Source organism: Melampsora larici-populina (assembly GCF_000204055.1).
Source record: "Melampsora larici-populina 98AG31 unplaced genomic scaffold MELLAscaffold_53, whole genome shotgun sequence".
NCBI classification, from domain to species: domain Eukaryota; kingdom Fungi; phylum Basidiomycota; class Pucciniomycetes; order Pucciniales; family Melampsoraceae; genus Melampsora; species Melampsora laricis-populina.
In genome coordinates, this window is record NW_006768817.1 from 492,365 (window position 1) to 515,838 (window position 23,474).

At 40.7% G+C, this 23,474-nt stretch overlaps 7 protein-coding genes across 7 annotated transcripts; 4 read left to right on the forward strand and 3 right to left on the reverse strand.

Moving 5' to 3' along the window:
* Positions 1-1,209: 1,209 nt before the first annotated feature.
* Positions 1,210-2,920, forward strand: MELLADRAFT_39449 (uncharacterized protein; the record flags this gene model as incomplete). Its single annotated transcript, XM_007415710.1, has 5 exons — positions 1,210-1,287; positions 1,496-1,788; positions 1,900-1,983; positions 2,083-2,479; positions 2,582-2,920. The coding sequence occupies 5 exons, from the start codon at positions 1,210-1,212 to the stop codon at positions 2,918-2,920; spliced, it is 1,191 nt and encodes a 396-aa protein (XP_007415772.1).
* Positions 2,921-3,628: 708 nt separating this feature from the next.
* MELLADRAFT_117929 (uncharacterized protein) lies at positions 3,629-6,241 on the reverse strand (the record flags this gene model as incomplete). Its single annotated transcript, XM_007415751.1, has 3 exons — positions 3,629-4,808; positions 4,883-5,081; positions 5,161-6,241. 3 exons carry the CDS (start codon positions 6,139-6,141, stop codon positions 4,003-4,005), a joined length of 1,986 nt encoding a protein of 661 aa, XP_007415813.1.
* A 621-nt stretch (positions 6,242-6,862) lies between these two features.
* Positions 6,863-8,554, forward strand: MELLADRAFT_92894 (uncharacterized protein; the record flags this gene model as incomplete). Its single annotated transcript, XM_007415711.1, has 8 exons — positions 6,863-6,908; positions 6,985-7,020; positions 7,108-7,300; positions 7,380-7,486; positions 7,547-7,784; positions 7,852-7,981; positions 8,039-8,153; positions 8,217-8,554. The coding sequence occupies 8 exons, from the start codon at positions 6,863-6,865 to the stop codon at positions 8,552-8,554; spliced, it is 1,203 nt and encodes a 400-aa protein (XP_007415773.1).
* A 1,920-nt stretch (positions 8,555-10,474) lies between these two features.
* MELLADRAFT_111427 (uncharacterized protein) lies at positions 10,475-11,067 on the reverse strand (the record flags this gene model as incomplete). The annotated part of the gene is made up of 2 exons (XM_007415750.1): positions 10,475-10,638; positions 10,824-11,067. The coding sequence occupies 2 exons, from the start codon at positions 11,065-11,067 to the stop codon at positions 10,475-10,477; spliced, it is 408 nt and encodes a 135-aa protein (XP_007415812.1).
* A 1,738-nt stretch (positions 11,068-12,805) lies between these two features.
* On the forward strand, positions 12,806-14,216 carry MELLADRAFT_111428 (uncharacterized protein; the record flags this gene model as incomplete). Its single annotated transcript, XM_007415712.1, has 5 exons — positions 12,806-12,935; positions 13,040-13,195; positions 13,256-13,497; positions 13,564-13,865; positions 14,018-14,216. 5 exons carry the CDS (start codon positions 12,806-12,808, stop codon positions 14,214-14,216), a joined length of 1,029 nt encoding a protein of 342 aa, XP_007415774.1.
* Positions 14,217-14,914: 698 nt separating this feature from the next.
* On the forward strand, positions 14,915-16,028 carry MELLADRAFT_39435 (uncharacterized protein; the record flags this gene model as incomplete). The annotated part of the gene is made up of 5 exons (XM_007415713.1): positions 14,915-15,122; positions 15,252-15,418; positions 15,493-15,583; positions 15,660-15,807; positions 15,893-16,028. Coding segments are annotated over 5 exons (750 nt in total), but the record flags the coding sequence as incomplete, so codon positions are not given.
* A 900-nt stretch (positions 16,029-16,928) lies between these two features.
* On the reverse strand, positions 16,929-18,967 carry MELLADRAFT_111430 (family 18 glycoside hydrolase; the record flags this gene model as incomplete). Its single annotated transcript, XM_007415749.1, has 12 exons — positions 16,929-16,989; positions 17,056-17,159; positions 17,227-17,394; positions 17,467-17,734; positions 17,806-17,933; positions 18,010-18,073; positions 18,135-18,144; positions 18,219-18,227; positions 18,304-18,404; positions 18,470-18,515; positions 18,609-18,737; positions 18,805-18,967. The coding sequence occupies 12 exons, from the start codon at positions 18,965-18,967 to the stop codon at positions 16,929-16,931; spliced, it is 1,251 nt and encodes a 416-aa protein (XP_007415811.1).
* Between the last annotated feature and the right edge of the window lie 4,507 nt (positions 18,968-23,474).

The window sequence follows — 23,474 nt, forward strand, 5'->3', positions numbered from 1 at the left end:
ACAGCTAGATGATTCGTATCAGGTATGGTCAGATGATAGCTTTTAGTGATGAAAGAAGCTATCGATGTAATGACTGATGTCGACTACAGACCTCAGCAACAACGATTTTCATCAACATGATGATGATGAAGACTTCGATATTCTTCCTTGTGCTCAGCATTGCCGCCACTCTGGGCGTTTGAATGCAAGTTCAACTCGGCAAGCGTAACTTGCAGACCAGCCCTGACACCCAAACTTAACAATGAAACCCGAGTATGGGGGACCCTGATATTTAACGGAGTTTAACCAGGCAACTCGCCGACCTTCCTGACTCTTTCAGTGGAAACATTGATATAGTGATAGTCGCTGCCATCAGGCCTTTTCCGATCCCAGAAGGGAGCGGCACCCGATATTAAAAATCAAAAATATTCAAATTGGAGGAGAGAGAATCGTCCGAGGTTTCTGAAAAGCTAGTTTGAGAATGCCATCGACGCAAGGTTCCCAAAAATACCCTCGGCTCCTCAAAATCTGAGGCAGTTTAAAGGTTTTGGGTCTTGATCCATACGCACCTTACATCAAAAGAAGCTTGCTGGTAGTGACTATAGTAAGGAAACACGTACATAGGTCTTTCTAATCCATTGAAATTGAGAAATTGTCATTACGACAATCATGTAGAGGCTAATTTGACCAAGAATAAAATCAACCTGATCAAAGATCACCAAGTAATGGAAGAGTGCATAGCGCCACAAAATACATCATGAATAAAGGACACATCCACGGGGTATCATCCTACTTTGTTATCCTGGAATGACTCAATAGCATGTCTACCACACCGCCTTGCTTCTTCATCACACATTTGTGCATAGTCTTGTGGGGGCCGCACACCATGAATCCGCGAGGTAGACAATTGAGGTGCGTGCTCACTAAGCAACACCCTGCCGATCTTGATGATGGCCAAAAGCATAAATTGATCTGCAAAAGATGATGCTGAAGTAAGAGCTTGATGATCATGCGTTTCTTCTTGATCTTCCCTCAGATTAGAGTTTAAGTTTTCTTTGTCAGATGAGTGATCGTAGGTTTTGCTTATAAAGATGACTTACATTAAGCTTCAATCTTCACCAATTTCTCTGATCTTTACTTCATCTGATTTCTCTTTACTCAATCCACTTACGTGATAGCAACAAACCATTCCTCACCAGACGGTGTTTCGTATTACTAAGCTTTTCCAAGATGTCAAAAGCTTTATCATCGAATTCTGGTCAAATCAATTTGGCTGCTGTTCTTTATGGTCCTAAAGATTTAAGAATTGTAAGTTCAAACCTTCCTTTGGTTCATCGTCTTACTCAGGTTGATCATCCGATTTCTCTTTACTGAAATCGAATTGGAATGATGGAAAAACTTCCTGAGTGATGATAATACCAATCGGTCCTAACCGGTCATCAAGCTCAAAAATCAAAGAGATAAAAAACTCCAAAGAAACTGACACCCTTGACTAACCTTTCTTTTTTTTTTCAAGGAATCAATTCCAATCGAATCACCAAAACCAAATGAAGTACAACTTTTCATCGAGACCACGAGTCTATGTGGTTCAGATTTACATTATTATAGTTTAGGTCGTAATGGAAATTTTAAAATTCAAACACCCATCATACTTGGTCATGAATCTTGTGGAAGGATTATAAAATTAGGAAATCAAATTGAAAGAAGTGACTTAAGTTTAGGACAAAGAGTGGCAATTGAATGTGGTCTGTTTTGTAAATGTTGTGATAGATGTCTTGAGGCTAGATATAATCTTTGTGAAAAGATGGAGTTTAGGTAAGATTTCGTTTAAGAATATATTTCGAAAGAAAATGAATCTTACTTGAAGGATTGTTGACTTCTTTGATTGTTTTTTTTTCGGGTTTGGGGGTTTTTGATGAGGTTTAGATCATCAGCAAAGAATGTACCTCATTCAGATGGGACTTTATGTCAATTAATCAATCATCCAGCTGATTTGGTACACATGTACGTGAAAAATATTCTGGTAATCATAACAAGACTAACAAAGGATTTTCTCATCTTCCTGACCTTCGTGCTGAAAATAATTGAATTTGGCTTGATCAGTGTTCCAGATGAGATACCAGCACCGTGTGTTGCACTCCTTGAACCTCTCTCAGTAGTAATGCACGCCTTCGATCGTCTAAAGATAACCAAAGAAACTTCATCAAATATACTAGTGATTGGAGCAGGTCCAATTGGAATCATAGCCTGTGGACTAGCTCGAGCTCTAGGCATAAGATCAATTTCACTCATAGATATCGATTCTTCAAAAATCGATTTCGAAGCTAAAGAAATGAAGTGGGCTACTGATTCTTGGGTATCCCCCAAAACTGTTGGAAATACTTTGGAGTCTAGTAAAGGACTTTCGGATTCGATTCTTCAGAGGTTCAAAAAACCTTCAGGATTTGATTTTACTATTGAATGTACTGGTGTTGGATCTTGTATTCAAACTGGAGTTTATGTATGTTTTTTTTATAATTGATTTTATCATATTTTGAAGGAAAAAGAGATAACTAATTGATGATTTATCTTTGTGATTATCTTTAATATGTTTTATACAAAGGTAACTCGATCAGGTGGAAAATTAGGATTAGTAGGTATGGGAACCCCAGAATTGATGATGCCAATTAGTTCAGCAGCTTTAAGAGAAGTCGACATAATTGGAACATTTAGATACGCCAATGTTTATCCTAAAGCTATCAAACTTTTAACTGAGCAAATTAGAGATGAAGGACCATTGAAAAGGATTGAGAGATTGATTACTCATTCTGTTGATTTGAAAGAAGCTGGTAAAGGATTTAAGTGGTTAGAAGAGGGGAGGGATGAGAATGGTAAAGGGGTTATGAAGATGATGATTACGTCTTCTGTGTCATCTGATTTGAAGAGTATCTATCACCTTTGAGATCTGATGATAAAGTCAATTCATGAATAATTAGGTTGGGAATATATCTAGGTATGACGATCTAGAGGCTCAATCTAAAATATATGGTATGATTCATGGTGAGAAAGAGTAAAGCTCAGATATGAAGGATTGATGGAACAGCAGTGGAATATATACCGCACAACAATCAAGCAAAAACTTCTAAGATAATTTCATTTATGTTTGAATTCTTTCATATTTTCTCCTTAAAGGTTTATCAAATTTTTATAAGTTCATTGAAACTTTTGATCTCAACCAATCATATTTATGTACGAGAAATTGTATATACTTATTCTTATTTTCAGAATTACTAAATATAAGCAGACTCTGTACTTCTGCCCCCAAAATAAGGTATTTGTTCTCTTGATAATGATTGTGAAGGTGAACAGAAAAAGGATTTTGCAATGAAGGAATTCAATAATGTATGTCACAGAAGATGGAAAGAAGCTACCCATAGGACAATCCTACAATTTCATCATAAGTTGATCAACTTGCACGAGGAGTGTTTGAAACTTTTACTTACATGAACCAGTTACATCTTAGCATAAATCCACCTTTGGTTCTGATTCTTCTTTGGAAAACTTCTAATTAAGAAGAAGAAAGCCAAGTCAATAATTTTAAAACTCTGACTAAAACTGGGGGTGAATGATCGTATTTTTTATTCAAACTCAAGTAAAGCAGTGTTAAGCTCAGATCCTAATTAATTAAAATTCATCAAACTCAAGATATATTACAACAAATCACTTTGAAATTATCAACCAATTACATTCTCTTACAAAACCAAAGATAACAAAACATGAATAGATTGATAAGAGCAAAACTTTAGTTTAGCCAATATATTGGTACAACAAATGTTAGGAATTCATATATGTATATAGATATATGTCAATAATGGGAACAAAAGAATTGAAATATGATATACATTACAGTATATGATAATATTACAAAATAAAAAAAATCAGAATGAGAAGTAAAGAGAACAAAACAAAACATATGGCAAACTCAATGCAAAGTTACTACAGCTTCATAATCAGAAGGAAGTCTATCATGATTGACATTCTTCATCATCCACATAGTAATGTACATCCCCAAACAGTCAAAACAGTCGCAGCTGTAGCAAACGTAATGAGAATCCAAGGATGTTTCATAGTAGGCGATATATGTTGCCTAGCTGATTGACCTACAACTCGTCTCGGGATCTTCATTTTCCGTCTCACTCGATCTTGAGAAGTATGAGGATCGGATTTAATCGTGTTACTCAAAACTGAAGCTTTGACTAATACACCTTGGAAGATCTTAATCAAGTTGATTTTTAAATGGCTGAAGCCAAGTTGAAGGATTGCAGAAAGAGAGGGCATTCCCATTGGATCGCTCGACATTAATCTTGAGCAGTTGGGATAGCCAGACCGACGAACTTGGACTAAAGCAGGCTTGGCGCGTGTGTTTGCTAGCCGAGGTGATTGTTTCATCAGATGTAGTACTCTTGATCCTACCTTCTCTGACCAACGATCTGGCTCCAAGTCCAGGCCAAGATGGGATGGTTCAGGTGACGGATCCAAGGTGTGTGATGTCCTTGTCTCAATAGCTCTCCAAGCAGCCTCGTCAACAAGAAGCCAGTTGAGGCAGCATTCTCGACTTCGAAAGAGACAATCGTCAAATGCCGGTAAGGGAAGATCATGATGTGAAGAGGATCGGTCTTTTGGTGAGGGGATTGGAAGATGATTGATTCGTTTGGCAGCAAATTGGCGGGTTAGAATGGCATGCAAATCGATAGGAGACTTTGTGCCAGTTATTTTGTTGGAGATGAAGGGCTGAACAGGAATCAATCGAGATAAAGCCAATAGAAATGATAAAGTCACCGAGGAGACCGCTGCGGACGAAAAGGAATAAGTTGATCAGATGAAGTGGTACCTTATGAAAGGAAAGCAAAGAGAGAGTGCTTACGTGCATGGGACATCTCAACTAGCGCTACCATATATGCCTCATTCATGATCCAGTTTTCGATAAGGAGACTTAGGTCTTGACTTGATTGACCGCTAGAGTTTGTTGGATGAAGTGCACGCATGTTCAGAAGAGGTCTTAATCGACCAAAAGATGCCGAAATTTGAGAGAGGAGTGCGTCATGAGTTGCAGAGTCATTGATCTGGAAAAAGGTTTCAAGCAAATCACGATGGAAGATCAGCAAAAGATTCGAGAGAGAGACAGATCCAGGAGCAGCGCACCTTGAAATCTGAGACCAGATCCCGAGCTCGTCGAATTGTTAGAGCAGATGCCTTGCCGACCATAGGCTTACAAACTGATGATTTGCCGTCTTCGAACAGTAAAACACGAGGCTTTGGCCCCGCACGAGTGGTCCAAGTATGGTGAGAGGGTTGTTCAGCATGTCCCGTTTCCGGTGCATTCAGTCTACGGAGAGATGCTGAGGACATCGACCTTGGACTACTTCCACCTCTTAAACTTGAACCCCTACTTGAAGCATTTGAGATAGGATGATGAATAGGCAATCTAGGCATAACAAGGTGTCCGGTAATCCTACTGAGATACTCCCGGGTGGATGTATGCATATGATGAGAATCGTCAAATGGAGTTGATGCAAGTGAATCATTAGCGATTTCTTCTTCAACTTCTCCATCTGTAAGTGGACCATTTCGTCTCTGAGAACCAGTCTCATGTTCGTGATCTGATAATTCTCTATCACTATCTAAACTTCCCGAGATAGATGAACTTGGATAAGATAATCCCTCAGATGGGTTCCAAGATGAAAGTGAAATGGGTGATCCATATCTTTCGATAGGTTGATGAAAATGTGGTGAGTGAGGTCCCGAGTTTGATGATGGTAGTCCAAAAGCCCTAGTAGGTTGGGGAGAAGTAGGAATTGAAGAAGCGGGTTCTGATTGAGAAGTTGATTGAATTGTAGTAGATTGTGTTGTATAATCGGATGATCTGATCGGTCGATTAACAGTTACTTCTGATGAATCTTCGTCCTCTTCTTCCTCCTCCTGTTCTTCATCTTCTTCATTATTCACTTCATCAAATGAAAAAGTCTCTGATTGAATTGAAGGTAAAGAAGATAAGGAATAAGATAAATGAGAGAATTCATCGTATTCTAATAATTCTGGAGTTATTGAACCAGTAGAATGTGGTGTTGTAGATGAGTTGGGTTGTGATTGATTTGAAGTTGTTTGAAGATTAACCTCTGTCATTTTTTTCAAGACAGGTAATAATGATGTTGATACGATATGATGTTGATGATAGGATATGATGAGAGGTGTGATAGGATGATATGATATGACTTGACTGGTTATTGGTGGTACTGGTGACTCGTGACTCACGGTGAACTTGTGAAGTGTGACAGGGGTTATCAAATTAAAATTTAAAACCCGCGAGTTTATGTCAAATCCCCTTGGCATCAAATCATAAATGAACCCTTAAATTGGACTTATCTATGGGTTTTCAAAGGTATGACCTCAGAGCTAGTCGTATTTTCATCATCTTGACGATTCTGGGAAACAAGTCATCATTCTTTCGTCAGACTTCTCATCAGATGGGGCAAACAAGATATTCAGCATTCACTCATCGATATCCTTTAACCTTTTGGTCTTGATCACAGCTTTTCAAATCCATCAGGTTTGTTGATAATTCTGTGAAGGGACTCTGAACTGTATGCGTTGCACTGTTGAATCCAGAAATGATCAAGCATTAAGTGTCTATGTACATACTGTATTTGACTCAGATTAAATTGATGGGTTTCTGACAAGCATGCACTCAGGTCGGTACTCCCTTTAACTTCCCATGGCGAGGCTGAACTTTCGTCCTCCACCTTTGGTCCTTTTGCACCATCACATTCATCGTTGCTTTGAATTCATCTCACCTATATACTGCGGTTTTTAGACTTTGGTTTCTCGCTTGATTTCATACTCGATCATGGACCCTAAAAACCCTTCACGAGATTTGGAAGACCAGATTTTTGGTATGAAGTTTGCGCGATCTTTCGCAGTTGACCAACCGATGGAATCCTGAAAAGTTTATGTTCTTCCTATGTATAGGTGGAGGTGATTCGGATCTTTCGGATGTTGAAGGTGGTTAGCTTTTGAAACACATTTGGTTTTTTCTCTTTTTGACACCTCTCATTAACCTCAATTCTCAATTCAAAAATGTGTCAATTCTAGATGACCTTCAAAATGCACCGCAGCCCTCAGCCCGTCATCAAGACGAAGATAGAGACGGAGAGTATGAAGATTCAGATGGAGAAGAGGCTCATTCACAACATGCTCATGATGAAGATTATAATGAAATCAGTCAAACTCGACCAACTTCGACATCTTTTCCTAAATTCCGCAAGTCTTCAAAAGCCGCTGATTCGTGAGTGCTCTAATTACAGCGGTTCATCTAGATCCCATGAGGATGTGTCAGCACTTAGCTCATCCTTGACGGTTTTTAGCTCTGAGAGGCGACCTCCAAAGGAAAATAAGCAACGTCGACCGGCCGAAGCAGATCAGCATGTTGATGAGCTTCAGCAGGAAGCCATACCGATTGACCCTGAAGAACGTCAGTGAGATCATGACAAACAGCATATGAAAACTGGTACTGATGGATATATGTTTCTAGTCCGAAGACAAGAGCTTTATGACCAGATTGATCAAGCAGCTGGTAAAAATAAGAAAAACAAAAAACGTAGACGAAAAGGAGGTGATGAAGATTTGGAAATGATGGCGGACGAAGAAGTGTCCAAGCTGAGAGCTAGGATGTTGGGTGCGGTTAATATGGATCTCGAAGCCAATGAGGAACGTAGACCTGCAACGGCTAAGATGATGTTGTTACCACTCGTGACGGCCACTATGCAAAAGTGAGTCACTTCGATTTTACTAACTTGTGATATCTCACATTGACGTACCATTTGGCTCGCTTGGCAGATCTCACTTGGAGACTGCTATACTTGATAACGGAGTGCTCGAAGCGGTCAAGAAATGGCTTGAACCACTTCCTGATCGATCACTTCCGGCGCTTAACATTCAACGTTCTCTATTGCAGCTGTTGAGTAAAGTGGGTGATTGCTCTTCGCAAATTTACCTCAACAATCACTGACTATCTTGACTATAGATGACTATCGACACCCAATCTTTGAAATCAAGTGAACTTGGTAAAGTGATTGTATTCTACACCAAATGTAAAAGGGTTGACCCCTCAATCAAGCGTTTAGCCGACAACTTATTCAGTAGGTTTTTCTTCACTTATCTCTTGTATTGTTACCCTTGTGAACTCATATGATCGGTCACAGCGACCTGGCTCCGTCCTATCATCCGGCGACCGGCTTCTTACCGGTCTCGTGCACCCCTCCCAGTATCATCCCTACCAAACGCAGATTCCAACATCATCAATCGACCCACACCTTCATCCCAAGCTCCAAATCGATCTCAACGAGCTCGAATTCCAGAAACCATTCATCAAGCTTTCCAATTTGCTCCAACATCCACACTTGATGCTAATCCTCAAGGTGATGAAGGAGGATCACAAAATCCTGCATTTAAGAAAGGTAGTCAAAAGGCTACGGCAAAGAAGACACGTGAGTGGGCAAGGAAAATGGTAGATGCCAAGAAAGGTCAACGGATGGGATAAACCGCTTTGGGTATGTTCTTGTCTTGTGGTTGGATTGTGTTGTGCTCTTTCACTTTAGAAACTTTTCATGCTTGGTAGAATGTATATTATTGTGTTGTTGAATTCTGAACTTGAAGGATAAAACTGGAGTTGATCCACATGCGGACACGCTAGATGACCCTCTATCGAGGCCTTTGTCCTTCAGCAATCAGCCGAGAATATGAATGGTATTGCTAATTTTGAATTGGTGCAAGAGGGGCAACAGGCTTTTTTCCTCAACATAAATTGAGTATGCCTGATAGCCTCCTTTCAGGCGACGTTTGCCAAACCATGCCTATGATAATGGGACACCCAAAAACACGTTTGAAAAATACGACCTTGGGGCGTCCGCAGCCAATATACACCACATCTTAGTGAAAAAATGTGACATCTGCATACCGAAACAGATGCCTATGACATTTAAGAAGAAGTGCATATAATCTTCTGTCATTGCTGGGCCAAGGTCAGTACGTATGTCTTATTGCCCAATCACTTGAGTCTTGAGTCTTTCATATAATTAGATAGCTGGTTGATCAACACATCTTGCTACATGTGTGTCATGTAGGCAATCTGGCTTTTTTCTTATGAACTTTAAATCTCATTGGCACCCGTTATATCAATCTCAAGGCTAAAATTGATTCTTTTGTTCACTGACACCCTGACCTTGATCTACCTTGATCTCATATGAATATCGTGAATCTTATCATTACTTGAATGATTTCTTTTGATAGCTTCTTTGACTCAACGTCAAACCCAGTGTTTTTGAGGGGCGGATAAGCAAACATTTGGGTGGTCATTAGCCCAGTCTCTGAGAGATGGAAGCTGAAGGAAACATCAGAAAGACAATATAGAGTGGACGGTTCGTAGCCTACGCAACGGGGTGAGTTATGGTACCATTTTCTCTGCTTCCTTCCTTTGCGAATTACTCTAAAGCCTCAAGATTCGTGTGTTAAATATTTAGTGGGGGTCTTTTGTCACTCGTGTCCTTTATCACCTTCAATCAGGAGCAGAATAATTCAAGAACTATCCATGACATATAAGATCACTCAGATATACCAGGCACATAAACAGACCATGACCTCGTGGTACGCAGTGTACACCGTCACGGGTCATTCATCAGCCATAGCTGGTGGCACTTGATTGAGTGCGGGCTGGGAGGGTAGCAAAGAGGCCCTTCCAGACTTATGGCAAGTATGTACGTAAGCAAGACTGCAAATGTAGAAAAATGAGGTCTCAGGGCCATACATACATCGCATATTTCCTTCATTTAGGGGATACAAAGTAGAAAGCCGGGCACGTGCCCGGGCATGTGCCCACAAGTCCAGAGCCCAAATCTTGGCTGTAAAATCGGGATCTGGACTTGTGGACACGTAGTGCCCGGAAGTCCACATCCCGAATTTTGGCTGTAAAATTGGGATCAAGAAGCCCGCAGGTTGGCCCGGGCACGTGTCCCGCGCTCTACTTTGTATCCCCTAATTGTCTCGCAGCTCAGTTATTTTCAAATTCTCGATGAAGTCATCATGAAAACATCGTACAAAACAAAGTACACTGTTGCTCTTGGAATACTCGCATTTCAAGCTTCGCTGAACCGAAATTTACCAATAAAAAGGAATAGTGATGGTACATCAATACAAATGAGTTCTCCTTAATATTTTCACCTTCACGATCAAAATGAAAAACAAATAATTGGTCCACAAGAAAAAGTAAGAAATAATCGTGTATAAGTTGAAGTTGAGTAAACAAGGAACAATTTAGGTCTTTTGAAATAGTAATTGTTCACATTTAGTATAGAGTTATTTTGGTACTTCTTTGAAAAAGGATATTGGAAGATAATGATTGATCTAGGTTTTTTTGAAGGCGCAAGCATCATAAGCCGGCTGGAATTGGGGCTAAAGGATGTGATCAAACTTGAGCGCTCGCCATTACTCGTTGAGCATCGGTCGGTTCTGCATCGGGTGTAGGATTATGAAGAGCAGCCGAACGCGACACCTCTGGCTTTCGCTTACGACCGAACTTTGAGAAGAACCCCGCTCGTGGTGCCGGTGGTGGTGCGCTGCGCTTGCGACCTCGGCAGCAGAGGCATGTAAGAAGGCCAATCAGAATCAAAAGAGCTCCTGTAGCGCAGATCATCGCGGGTGTGAAAGGCCAGAGAAGTCAGCTGTTGAGTACTTTTATCATTCTCGATCATTATTCGATAGCATAGATTGATGACTCGAAAGATGGATAGAATGTGCAATTATTATGGGCTTACCAACTCCTCCAAACACGATCCCAACGATCTGTCCAGCTGAAAGCCTATGTCTATGGCAAATTTCGCCATCGCCGAGAAAGCCTGACCCGTCGTCAATTTCTTCATCATCCGTCAACCATGCACTGTCCTGACATTTGTGAGCAGCCTGAGCATGTGATGGAAACAGGCTTAGAAGAAGCAAACTCGCAGCGATGACATGAAGGCTTATATGGTAGCTGATGTTTTTGGATCTCGAGAAATGCATAGTTTTAATGATAAGCTGTGCCACAATTATTATGAAGGCAAGATGAATTGGAAAGAGGTGATGTGGGAATTTCTGTCAGACTCACAGATTCACTCTGGAATTTATAGGCGCAGTGAAGTCAGAAGAAGAACCGAAGTAAGTTATGCTCATGAATGAGAGTAGGTATGTACGCAGGTTCAATCACTCGATCTGAAGCACGAAGCAAAATATTTATTATAATATTTGGATGTGTATAAAGCATCACTACTAGTACAGCGATCGACCCACAAAATGCACATCATATGTGCTCAAAGCAGTTGAAACTTGCTTGAAGTTGAAGTTCACAAATCACAAAGGGGGAAAATATGAAGGAACTCGCTTGCTAGATTTGTATCAAGTCATCAACATATCTCATTTTATCCAAAGCGGTCACATATCGTGATGGAAGCGAAAACTCCGTGATTGGGCCGCGTCCTTTTTCTTATTCTTCTCATATTGATTCGGACGTTCTCAGGGACAGTTTATGTATGGACTATGGATCCATGCGTACCATTTGGCCGGCTAGTTTTCTCTAACCGACTGTAGTAGCCGAGCATGCCTTACAAGTCGAAACGTTGAGAGTAACATGATCACTCGTAGAATTGGTACTTCCTCATGTTCGCTGGAAGGTGTTCGCGCCGCTCTGATCCCGAACTTTTTTTATTCCATCTATCAAAGCAAGATGCACTTCTGTGAGGTGCCAGGCAGTCCCTTGCCGCCCGGGATGCGACTTATATGCAGGAAGCGTGATCAAAGAAAGCTTCGGGAGTCGGACCCATCCCCTAAAGAAAAACTATTTTCTAATCGGTAAACTTCGTATGTCATCACCTGCACGCACCGTTATCCTAAAAAAAAGCTCAATTCTATCTGTGAGGTCGAGTAAGAGAGCTCGGTATAAGGAGTGTGAAGGGAATGTATATTGAGCAATTTTGGTATAGGTGCAACTTTTGAACTGTAGACTGTCACTCTACCTTCTAACTCCACCAAACCACACTAGAGTACTCCTTGCGAGGAACGGAGAGCACAAGCCTTGAGTAATCCTCGACCACCTTGATTGCCTTACACGCCTACAAAAGTATCCAAAGTTGTTTGGCATTTGGTTGGTTGAAAAGCTGCATCACAGTGGTGCGGTGAGTCTACTTACGTCGTGCACCATCTGATGCTATCTGATGGTCATCCAAGCCAAGCAAATCCACCGCTAGACAACCCCATTTACGACCGCTATAGTATACCTACTGCACGCCGTTGTTGAAGTCAAGCTTATCATCTCTATGAGCCAAAACTTACCCTTTATTGGTGGTATACTATTACTACAAGTCAATTTTTGCTTCTTATCTGATGAAGACTGCTGCATTTCACTCTGATAACTGGACTCGTGAAGGGCTGTATAAATTCATGGAGCCTGGATGATTGATGCCACAAACAACCTTGTCAGGGGAAGCTTCCTGAAGAGCGCAAAAGAAATGAGATCAACTCTTCAGACGTCATAAAGTTTGCCAAAAGTTAGCAATGATAATTGGCTGACAGTGTTGCGCAACTTGCGGCTTGCTGAAGTCGGGTCGTCCCGATAAGTGGCCCCGACTCTGGTAATCGAGGTGTACCGAGCCGATTATGTAAGACTCCTTCAAGGTCCATCACTGCTCCTTTGATTTCCATCTTCAACTCCTCACCTCCTTGGCCTGTTTAACTTGACCCCATCCTCAAACAACATATAAACGAGATGAGTATGACCCACGCGACAGCGAGATTTGCAATTTTACGGCTGATATCGATCCAACTCGACGCCGCTGGCTTTACGCACGTTCAAGACAAGTCATTGTTAGAGGATATCGAAGGCCTTCTCGATGGATGTTGAGTAGTGTTGGCTTCAAAAATCTTCCATCGCCTGATTTCCCTCCCCCATCTTCTGATCCTGGTTCTTCGGCTGTGAATTGTTATGAATTGCTGGTGATAGTGATTGAGGGTCTGGTACATTTAACATACGAGTTTGCTCAACATACGAGAAGGTCGAGGCCGAACATACGGGATATGGTCACAGCATGTGCAGATCAAGGCATCGAACTTTGTCATCTTCAGGCTGTGCTCTCTCAGACGCTTCCTCATATGTCTGGTAATCATCTTTTTTGAGTTTGGCCTATGTCTATCACTCGCACCAACAATTACCTGATAGTTCGCGAAACATATGAAGATTTGAAATTTGAGCTTCCTATAGCTTCCTCTACTATTCCTCACGATCCTACCGTTGGTTTTCTATCATCAGAATCTGAAAGCGAAGATGAACAAGCCTCAAACCAGTCAGCATCCCGCGCGAATCGTCCCAGCCACTCGCGAGCAAAACTCAATATGGAATTGGTTGGGGGTTTACCACATCTACCAGCTTTGCCAGCTAAACATACATGGAGACAGACCTATGTCAGTAAAAGTTTTATTGCTTTGTCGTCGGCTGTAACTGATGATACCCTTCCAATGAATACGTAGGTCGAACCTGCGCCTATCACGGTCATTCCTCCTCCACACGTTTCATTGCCTAAGCCAACGGTGCCGACATCCGAAGCACGTCCAGATTCTTCAAATCTAACTGGTGTTTATCCTTTCGAAGCTTCGCTGAATGATCCCAATATACCTACTTGTTTGCATTCCCTCAATCGACGGATTCTCGATACCCGTTTGGTGGAACGCTCGCTTCGTAATCTCGTCGAACGGACTTCCGAAGATAGCGAGAATTCTCTGAAGCATTCTTCTTCACAGTTGAACTTATCTTCTATACCCTCTGATGATTTGTCAGTACCCAAACGTGCGGCTGACCTACAGATCCCGATTATCAACTTTGAGAATGATTGGTATGGCTCCCAGAGAGTCAAGCGGGTCAAGACTGATTCGAATTCATAATATTTTGTATTTCGTTGACAATTGAGCTCTATGTATTTATCAGTCGAATGCATTGTACATCATACAAAGATCGTTCCAATGGAATCAGATCATCGGATCCCAAGCTGACCTTCATTACCAAATCTTTGATTTCAACTGCGCCTTGTGCTTTGATTGGAGTTGAAGAAAAGCTCGAGTTTCGCGAGTTCAATTTGCCAAATAACTCGCCAGAAAGAGACTTGTCAGATGAACTGCGATTATAGTCGAGCGAAAGAACGCGATTAATGATCAGTCGGAATTAGGCTACCCTAAACACCATTGTTTGTCAAAGTTTGAGTTTATCCCTACTTCATCCAACCTCGTCCGTCCCAGCTTTTCATCAGCAAGGTCGATCTACTATTCTTCAATTTCAAAGGACAAACTTGGAAATGTTTGTTATTTGAACTTGTGGATTTGAAAAACATAATTGCCAAATTTGTACTGCAGGGATAGCTGCTCTCCAATAAACTAATGCTCACTTTGATCCTTTCGGTCAGTTAGAATGCTAGATTTGAAATTTCGTCAACGATGCTTTAGTCAAAAGTTGGAACTTCACGTAGTCCTTCCATCCTCAATAAAACCTCAGCTTCACACCATCCCCTTGACTTTCAATATAGCGCATATACCATCAGACTATCTTTCAGTAAATTCAAAATGGCATCATCTACCGTGGATTCTCAACAGCTTTCCAACAAGTCTTCAGAACCATCTGCTCCACTCAGCGTACGCGCAGATACATTTTCGAAATTGTTGTGGCCAGAGAAATCACGTCGAACTGATCGTGAAATTGAACAAGCACATCAATCACTTCGTCGACTAATTCTGATCAATCCTTATGATGAGGTTGGTCAATCACCTTTGGCATTTCTCGACATCTCCTCTTTATCATGTCTCAGTGTCATGCTTTTTTTAGGTCGAAGCAAGTCAATTCAGAGCAACTACCTGGAAAATCCTTTTAGGTGCTTTAGATTGCCAAGCAGAACATTACTTCGATCTTGCTACTCGTCGAAGAACACCATGGTATGAGAAGATCACAAATGATACTTTTAGGACTTTGGCTACTGATTCATCATTTCAAACACGAGTTTCGAATGCTATGCTAGTCAGATTACTTGAAGCTTTTGTCTCTCGTTCACATGGTATGTCATTCGAATGTTTTCTCTCATTCGAATGTTTTGTCAATTGATTTCCTTGAATAATGACATCTTCACTTTTTTTTGTTCCTGTAGAGGAATCTCACAAGACAGACGGTACCAAAGCGCAATACGATTTTACATATGTTCAAGGCATGAATGTGCTTGCTGCTCCATTTCTTTATACTATGCCATCTGAGCTAGAAGCTTTTATGACTTTTTCTCGTTTTATCGAATTTCATTGTCCTTTATACGTACAACCTACACTCGAGGGTGTTCATTCAGGATTACGCGTAAGTTTTTTCTTCTATGACTCTATTTTTGAATTGAATTGCAGAAAGAGTTTGATGATATTCGCGACAATCAGTTATTGGATGTTTGTCTTGAAATACTCGATCTTGAATTGTATCAATACCTAAAGTCAAAAAACTTACGTGCTGAAATATACGCTTTTCCTTGTTAGTCTTTTTTGATACTTTGATTTCCAACTTGCTCTTAAGCTGATCTTACTTTGATGTTCAACCACTTAAACAGCTGTGTTAACATTTTGCGCGTGTACAGAACCATTAGATCAAGTCTTGCAACTGTGGGATTACTTATTAGCTTTTGGTGTAGGTTTAAATATCCTCTGCGTAATTTCTCAATTATACATGATGCGAGATAAACTCTTGGCTCATCCTTCGTTAGTACTTTGCTTCACTGTCTTTTTCGATGAATCGATTGCTTGAGATGGATTTATGTTGACTTTTTTATGCTGTTACTATTAGACCGATGGCTTTACTTCGAAAGTTACTAGCTCTTGACGCTAAAAAGGTGATCTTGTTAACAAATGTGTTTATACGTGATTTACCAGAAGTACTATACGAAAAACTGGTTCGACATCCTTTTGAAAAAGTAAATTGATTCAATGTTCGCCACTGTATGCTGGTTTATTTCAAGGAACACTTTTTGCGTTTTTTTTGACAAGTTGTAGCTTTGTAAGGATGATGAAGTCTTGGGAGTTACTTTCGATAACCATACTTAACCATAACAGGGAAGAATAATCAAAATGTATTTCAATTGGACTTACTTTTTGTGTATTTCATTAGAGGACATTCAAGACTTGGCCGTTTGCTTTTTGGATCTCAGACGTCGTTTTTTTCTCAATTGTCTTATATTATGTATGAACTTGAAATCTCGGGAACCTGTCCTGAAAACGACTCTACGAGGGCAGCAATCTGCGAATACAACAAAGAAGGTAGCTCTGAACTTGGAAGGGATTATGTACTCAATATGGTAGACCGCATCGGCAAATCAGGCGTCAATTGATACATAAGCCTGTAATCATCAGTGGTTTTTAGGAACAATTCATCCACAAATTATGGAAGGTTATTTGCAAAAACTTGAGAAGCTTGATAGTCATCAGCTCACATGGTTGACGAGGACTGAGACTCAAAATTCGATATCATTGGCGGGGCAGCTTCAATAGTCATCACATGCGGTAGATTTTAGGTTTCATAGGCAAGGGGGCAGATGGATGCGATCACGTATATAGTCATTATATCATTTGTTCTTACAATTTTCCATCATTCGCATACTTTTCGATGCGACAAAGTAGATGCTTAAATTCAGACATGCGTCGCGAGTCGACGTATGGAAGAAAATGTGTCCTCTAACATGATCGATTTGATATTTTGCACCACAAGAGGTAATGTCCATTTAAATATAACCCAAGAAGCTTGATGTGAGAGTTGCAGATCTCAAAGACCTGTTTTTGTTTTGTTAGTCATCTTCTGGAAAATCTCGGGTGCTTAGAGATCGAAATCATTGGAGAGATTCCTTTCCAGCTTTGATGGCTGATTGAGGTTGTCCAAGGGTATCGAAACTGTAATATCAATGAGGGTAGAGCGTCAGAAGCAAATTCTTGAACCAGAAGATTCTTGAGACTCACAAGAAGATACCGGCAAGGTTGGCTTTTTTGGCGAATTTTCCTTTGGCGGCGATGCTGACTTGATCATCGTACGAGAAGAAGTATTTTCCGTTGGTCAAGAATGGCTAAGTGCGAAGTAACTATGTCAGTTAACTTATCAGACAGATTTATGATTGTTGGGATTTCACTGACTTGACCACTGCATTCATCAAAGTGACGTGTGTAACCATTTCCGCCTGAAAGTTGGTCAGCCGATAAATCACCCTTCTCCATCAACTCGTTCACAAGCCAAATACCCGCCCAGTTGGTTTGAACACCACACACGTCGATCATTGGTGGATCATCGGTCTTTCCACCTTGCTATTTGTTGCAAAGAATGCAATCAGTTACTAGAATCCGATGACTTTCGCAATGAGGTGGAAAATAACCCACTGGAGCGGTGGTTGTGTGGTTTTGGTAATAGTACGAAACCAACTTTTCCTCAGTTCGAGGAGTCAACTTGGGTGACGTCAATTCGTACGAGCGAGCGTAAGCAGGAATTCCTAACACCATCTGGCTTGGCTTGAATCCCTGTTTTGTGAAGATAGCGAGAGCGGAATTGATAGAAGCCGGGTTCTCAGGAGCACATGAATCGTAGATTGGTGCGATAGGGCCAGTGGTTGCAGCCCAGTTTCCGAAGACATCGTAGGCCATGATGTTACTGGTAGGTTTTAATATATTATTAGCGGAGAGTTCTTCGGGAAAGGGGCACGAGTTTGTGTTGTGGCTTACGCGAAGTCCAGGTTCTCAACAAGAAGTTGGGTTTCGTTGGCGCCGGCTACCTTACCATCCGCCCCGAGTAAACCACCAATGCTCAAAGCGGCGCTGTATTGAGCCTCAGGCCATTGCTTTCGAAGTTCCTATTGAAAGGCAATGCCGACAATGGATATAATCAGTGTTAAAGAGCTAACCGGAGGGGGTAAGTAGCGTACGTACTCGAACAAATGAACCGAAGTGGACAGTATCGGCCGCAGTGAAGTTGTTACAACCGATTCCAGCACTAATTTGAATGAAAACTCATTAAGCACAGCAAACTCATGAGAAGGAGGAAAGGAACTTACGCGTTAGGGTCTATGTAGATGTAGAGGAAGCGTTTTTAGTGTTATACACACGCATACATTGAGAAATAATAAAGTCAAACTTACATTCCCAGTCTGTGCAAAGTACAGTAAGAACGTTAGCATTGAGTCCTGTGGGCTGGTTGGGGAGCTAGGTGGAAGAATATCTTACCAAGATCAATTCCCTTGAAACCAAATTTCTTGGCAAAGTCGATCAGCACTCTGGCGTATTTTTGTCGATTGGTGTCATCTTGCACCATGATGGAAAAGTGCCTGCAATGAGTTTGAAGATTTAGCAAGGGGCATATGAGGTGGTTGAGACTGTGTTTAGAACCAACTTTGAACCGGTCCAACCACCATATGACATGATGGGGAGCACTTTGTCTGATGAAAGAAAAACGGGTGAGCAGTAAGTATTTTGTCCAATGGCCATCATGAGGGCTTGTGCAAAATATCAAATCTCATCGAAGGGCTTACTAGCAGTGGCTTCTTTGACAAATTGACCAGCGAGCGCTTCCGCAGTTTCGGATGTAAGGCCCGGAGGGTAGGTGAAGGAGCCGTCAAGTTCAGGGATAGCGACGAAGAACGTGACATCGGTGTATAGGGCTAATTAAAAGAGGTTAAAAAATCAATCAACTTGAAAACTGAGGCACATAGCGAAGAAAAGACTCACACCAAGGAATTTGGGCTGGGGATTGGAGGCTTGAATGATATGCTGGGTAATAACCCATCACTTTTTGTGACTTGGTGAAATTAGCTGAGCCCATGTCGGTTGGGATACAGGTGGCCCTTACGACAAGAGATACAACTGCCAACAAGCTGACAAGCATGATCATGATGTCGATTTGCTTAGTGTTAAACGGGCTTCAGAGTTTAGGGTAAAATAGTTGAAAATTTGGATGATTCTGTGTTAGTAGGGAGAGAACTGGATGATACGAAAAAATAAAAAAGGAAAATTGAACTTGGTGGGTGGAATAGCAGTCCTTGGCCGGGGACGACCGTTGCAGCCTTTTATAAAAGTTTTTGAGAAAGGTTCGGAAGTCTGGCAGAGGCTGGCAGGAGATTTCGGAATACCTTTTCACCCTGTCTTTTGCAGCGCCCGCGGAAGCCATTGGAAGACCCCGACTTGGCGTGGCATACAGACCCTGGAGGCTGGCAAGGTCCACGCATCGCCTCACAAACCATTGGCTGTTGCGGTGCTACAAGTCCACCAGGTGAGCTCCCCTTCTGCAAGCAAGCATGGTCCTCGGAAAAACCACACATAGCATACTAAAACCGCGTAGTATGAGCGCCACACGGGTGACTCAGCTCACAATGGTCCGGAGTAACGTCCGTACTCACATGTCATGCTTGCTACCACTGCCTTCGGTAAAAAAAGTCGCACTGTTATACTAATGCGAATTTTATATCAGGGTGGAAGATTAAGGCAGGTCAAGTTTTTACGTTCTTCTTGTAAAATACCATAAAAAAATTCCTCTCTTGCAAAACAAGATGGTCAGCGGCGGTCAACAGCAATCAACAGCTTCTTGAGGAGCCATTGATCCATAATGCATATGATATCAGTCTTGACACTTTTCTCTGCTTTTTCACCTCACATTAGGGGGTTTCAAGTCAAAACATTTACAGCATTTTGCAGTACAACAAGTTGTCCGAGACCGTAAAATTTGATGTAAATTTCAAAAATTCTGGACACCTTTTCAGGTGTCCCAAATGCTGTTGACCATATATTTGCAGAAAAAAAACACCGTAAAATTTGGAAAACTTGTCTGTTTCATATAAATTTTCACAAAAATATCCTGACTTGAAACCCCCTATATTGTTTGCGTTGTTTGCTAGTCTTTGTTGTTTTATAGTTATTTGGGTTTTCTCATTGCTGTAAAGTTATGTAGATGTTCTGCTCATAAAAACTTGGGATGTTAGAATTCCTGACTCCATAGAATTTTTGCAAAAATTTATGGAATCAGGATTTATTTTTTATGGTCAAAGCTGCAAATCACTTTGAGCCCCCCTATTTTCTCACTGTGCATGTGTATGTATAAAAAGACAACATTCTGTTAGAACGTTCAGTAACCAAAGGTGACATGAGAATTTTATGACCAGACTACATATTGATCCCAATAATATGTTTCAATTTGGTCAAGAAGGTCTTTGACTTTGATAGTGGTCAAACCACAGCCATATTTTGCTGTAGCCTCACTTTCCTCTGCTCATTGAATTTGCTTCAACTTATCAAATGAAAGAGATTCTAGATCTTGACTTAATTCATGTTATTCCAAAAGGGTCATGTTTCATTCAAATGAGAACTGAAAGCAAGAAATTTGTATCTAATACAATTTGGACTAAAGATTTCATCAACAAAAGTGTTCAGCTGTTTGACATTGGTGCTGTCAACTTTGTCAATTCATCCGGTCTCAAGGGTGAAAATGTTTGTGATTTCAATTTGAATAGCAATGAGTGAGGTCAATTCTGAGATGACTTATTGGTGATTGAGATTGAATATAATAAGATCAAAATTGAATTTGATTTAAAAGAAGGTGTTTGGGATCCATCAGAGAAGGTTGGGGTTGAGGTCATGTGTGAATGTTGATTGTTGAGATTGACAAAGGGCAAGCCAAGTCAAGAGTAAAAAGGGATAATCAAGACCAAAAGAGAAGGGGTTCAAAGATGAAATGTGAGTGATTGAGATCAAAGTGTTCAATCAGTGATTGTATTGGTAATCAGAGGGAAAAAACGGTGAAGTACAAGAACAGAGGCAGTGTCATTATGGATACAAAGTGGACATGTCTGGTATGCATTAAGGGTACTCAAAGTAAGTATGTACGTGTACATACTTTTTGCTATATACTTTTTTTGGCGGGGAAGGCGAGGCCAAAAGTATATTTTTTTTCTTTGTCCCCGCCAAAAAAAGTATGTAGCGAAAAGTATGTAGCGCTACATACTTTGCTTTGAGTACCCTTATTAATTGAAAAGTGTCTTCATTGTTGGTTCAAAAGAATAAACAAATGACCTTATTTTGCAATCTTGATTCTTGCCTTTTCCATTTAATAGCAGTGACTTTGAAGAATCAACAAGAGAGACAAAGTGGGATTTTTTTACCACAGATGGTCTGACAGGGTTTCATGGTGGTAAATTGTACGGGGAGGAGGATTGTCGTGGTATATAACATACCTCGTTTTGTTTTTATGTGTACTTGTGTTGTGTTAATGTATGGATCAAGGACTTCCGGTTGTTGTGGTTGATTATGTAGAATGAATATCAAATTGAAAGAAGAAGAGCCTGGTGAAATTAAGTTGCAATGAGTTTAATGAGCACGGTTATGGATTGATGGGTGTGATCATTTGTTATTCTTTTTACTAATAGGGAATAGGTCGCTTGTGACCTGAGTGTTTTCTTTCTATTTCCGTATATGTGTCTGTGTTATGATTTTATATATAATGACTCACTTTGTACCACTCAGTTTCTTTTCCCCATCAAAAAGAAACTGTAAGTGTTTTTCTCTTACTAACATTATTTACGAAACATCATCCTGATTTCATTATCTCGACTTTACTTTCTCGCTACTTTTATTATTTCATTTGCTCACATTTCATCTTAACTTGCGTACAATCCCTATTGCTCTGTGCACAGGTTTGTTAGACTCTTTTCTTGTTTTCTTCATCTCTATCTTTTACTAATGTGTGCTGTGGTCAGGTCTGTCTGATTTTAGTGCTCTTCGAAGCTCTTTGAGGCCTGTGCCGTTACTTACTTCAGTACCTGATTACCCCAGGTTAGTATACTATTTTTGATCAAAAAGAAACTTTTTATTATTTCATTTGCTCACATTTCATCTTAACTTGCATACAATCCCTGTTGCTCTGTGCACAGGTCTGTCTGATTTTAGTGCTCTTTGAAGCTCTTTGAGGCCTGTGCCGTTACTTACTTCAGTACCTGATTACCCCAGGTTACAACTTTTCAAACGGCCTAGCCACTACATTGTTCTTGAGCACTTCCCAACTTCACATGGTAGCGAGAGTTTGATTATTATATCAAACTCCAATTCCGACGACCTATTGATTATATGCAATCAGAAGAAGAGGAACAATCTATTTCTATCACCGACTCTGAATCTCAAGAGTCTGATTCATCTTCTTCCAACTCTGCTTCAACTGTCAAGAGCTTCACCGGTCAACAATCTCTTATTCTTCCTTCATCGTTATCAACTACTTTGCCTATCATGTCCACTGAAATTACCAACTCAACCTTTAATCCTTTGCAAATATTTGCCCAACAAACAACTGCATCTCTTAGTAAATTCAACATCAAGAATGAACTAACTGACAAGAATTTTAACTATTGGAATCTAGTTATTCATGAATCCATTGAATTGTTAGGTTATGAATTATATTTGGACGTGAAGGATTATCATGATCAATTGCTTACTGAAGAGAAGCATAAGAAGGTCAAGTTTCTCATCACCACTTGGATCCTCAACAAGTATGATGGAGTGAACGGGGAAAGGTCTAGAGACGCTTTAACTACTCAAGATCCTAACACTAACGAAATGACTATAGTCTACGACCCTTTTGTACTCGGGACTCATCTCAAGAATTATTATGCCAGCATATCTGAAGCAAAGTTAAAACATGTGGCAACTGCCTTATTAAATATGACTCAATGTCTTTCTGATAATTTGAAGGTTCATATCGATAAATTTTCTTCATTACTTCATGAATATCGTAAATTCAAAGGTACTATGTCTCCTGATCAAGCTGCTAGAACCTTAATCCAAAGCTTGAAACCAGGATACGAGGTCACTATAGCCGTCATCTATTGTTTAGTTCAACCTCTCACCTATGACAAGGTCGTACATGAACTTTTGATGCACGAAGAAGAACAAACTTATGTGTTGCCTTCCTTAATCCAATCAGCTCATCATACTTCTAACCAATCATCTAATCATGTCTCCAACTATCACGCCAATCCTAGTCACCTAACCAAATGTACTATTGATTGTTGTGTAGGGAACACTTTCCAGAACCCGCACAAACCCGACCAATGCTTCAGACAACCTGCTAACTTTGGTAAACGTGATGAATGGATGAACAGACAAGATGAGAAGAAGAAATTTAAACGCGGAAATTTTTGTCCACAACAAGCTAATCACTTGGAGTCCACCAGTTCCATTCGAGGTGTGAAGATAGTCAGACCTCCTCTAGCATCTGCAAATCATGCCATGACTTTCTCAATCGATTTTCAACCAGTCACTGCCCCATCTCCTCTCACCTTGAACACTACTCCTTCCCATCAGATTGCTGTGATGGATGTTTCTGCTGCGTTTCTACAAGCACCGATTGACCCGGATCA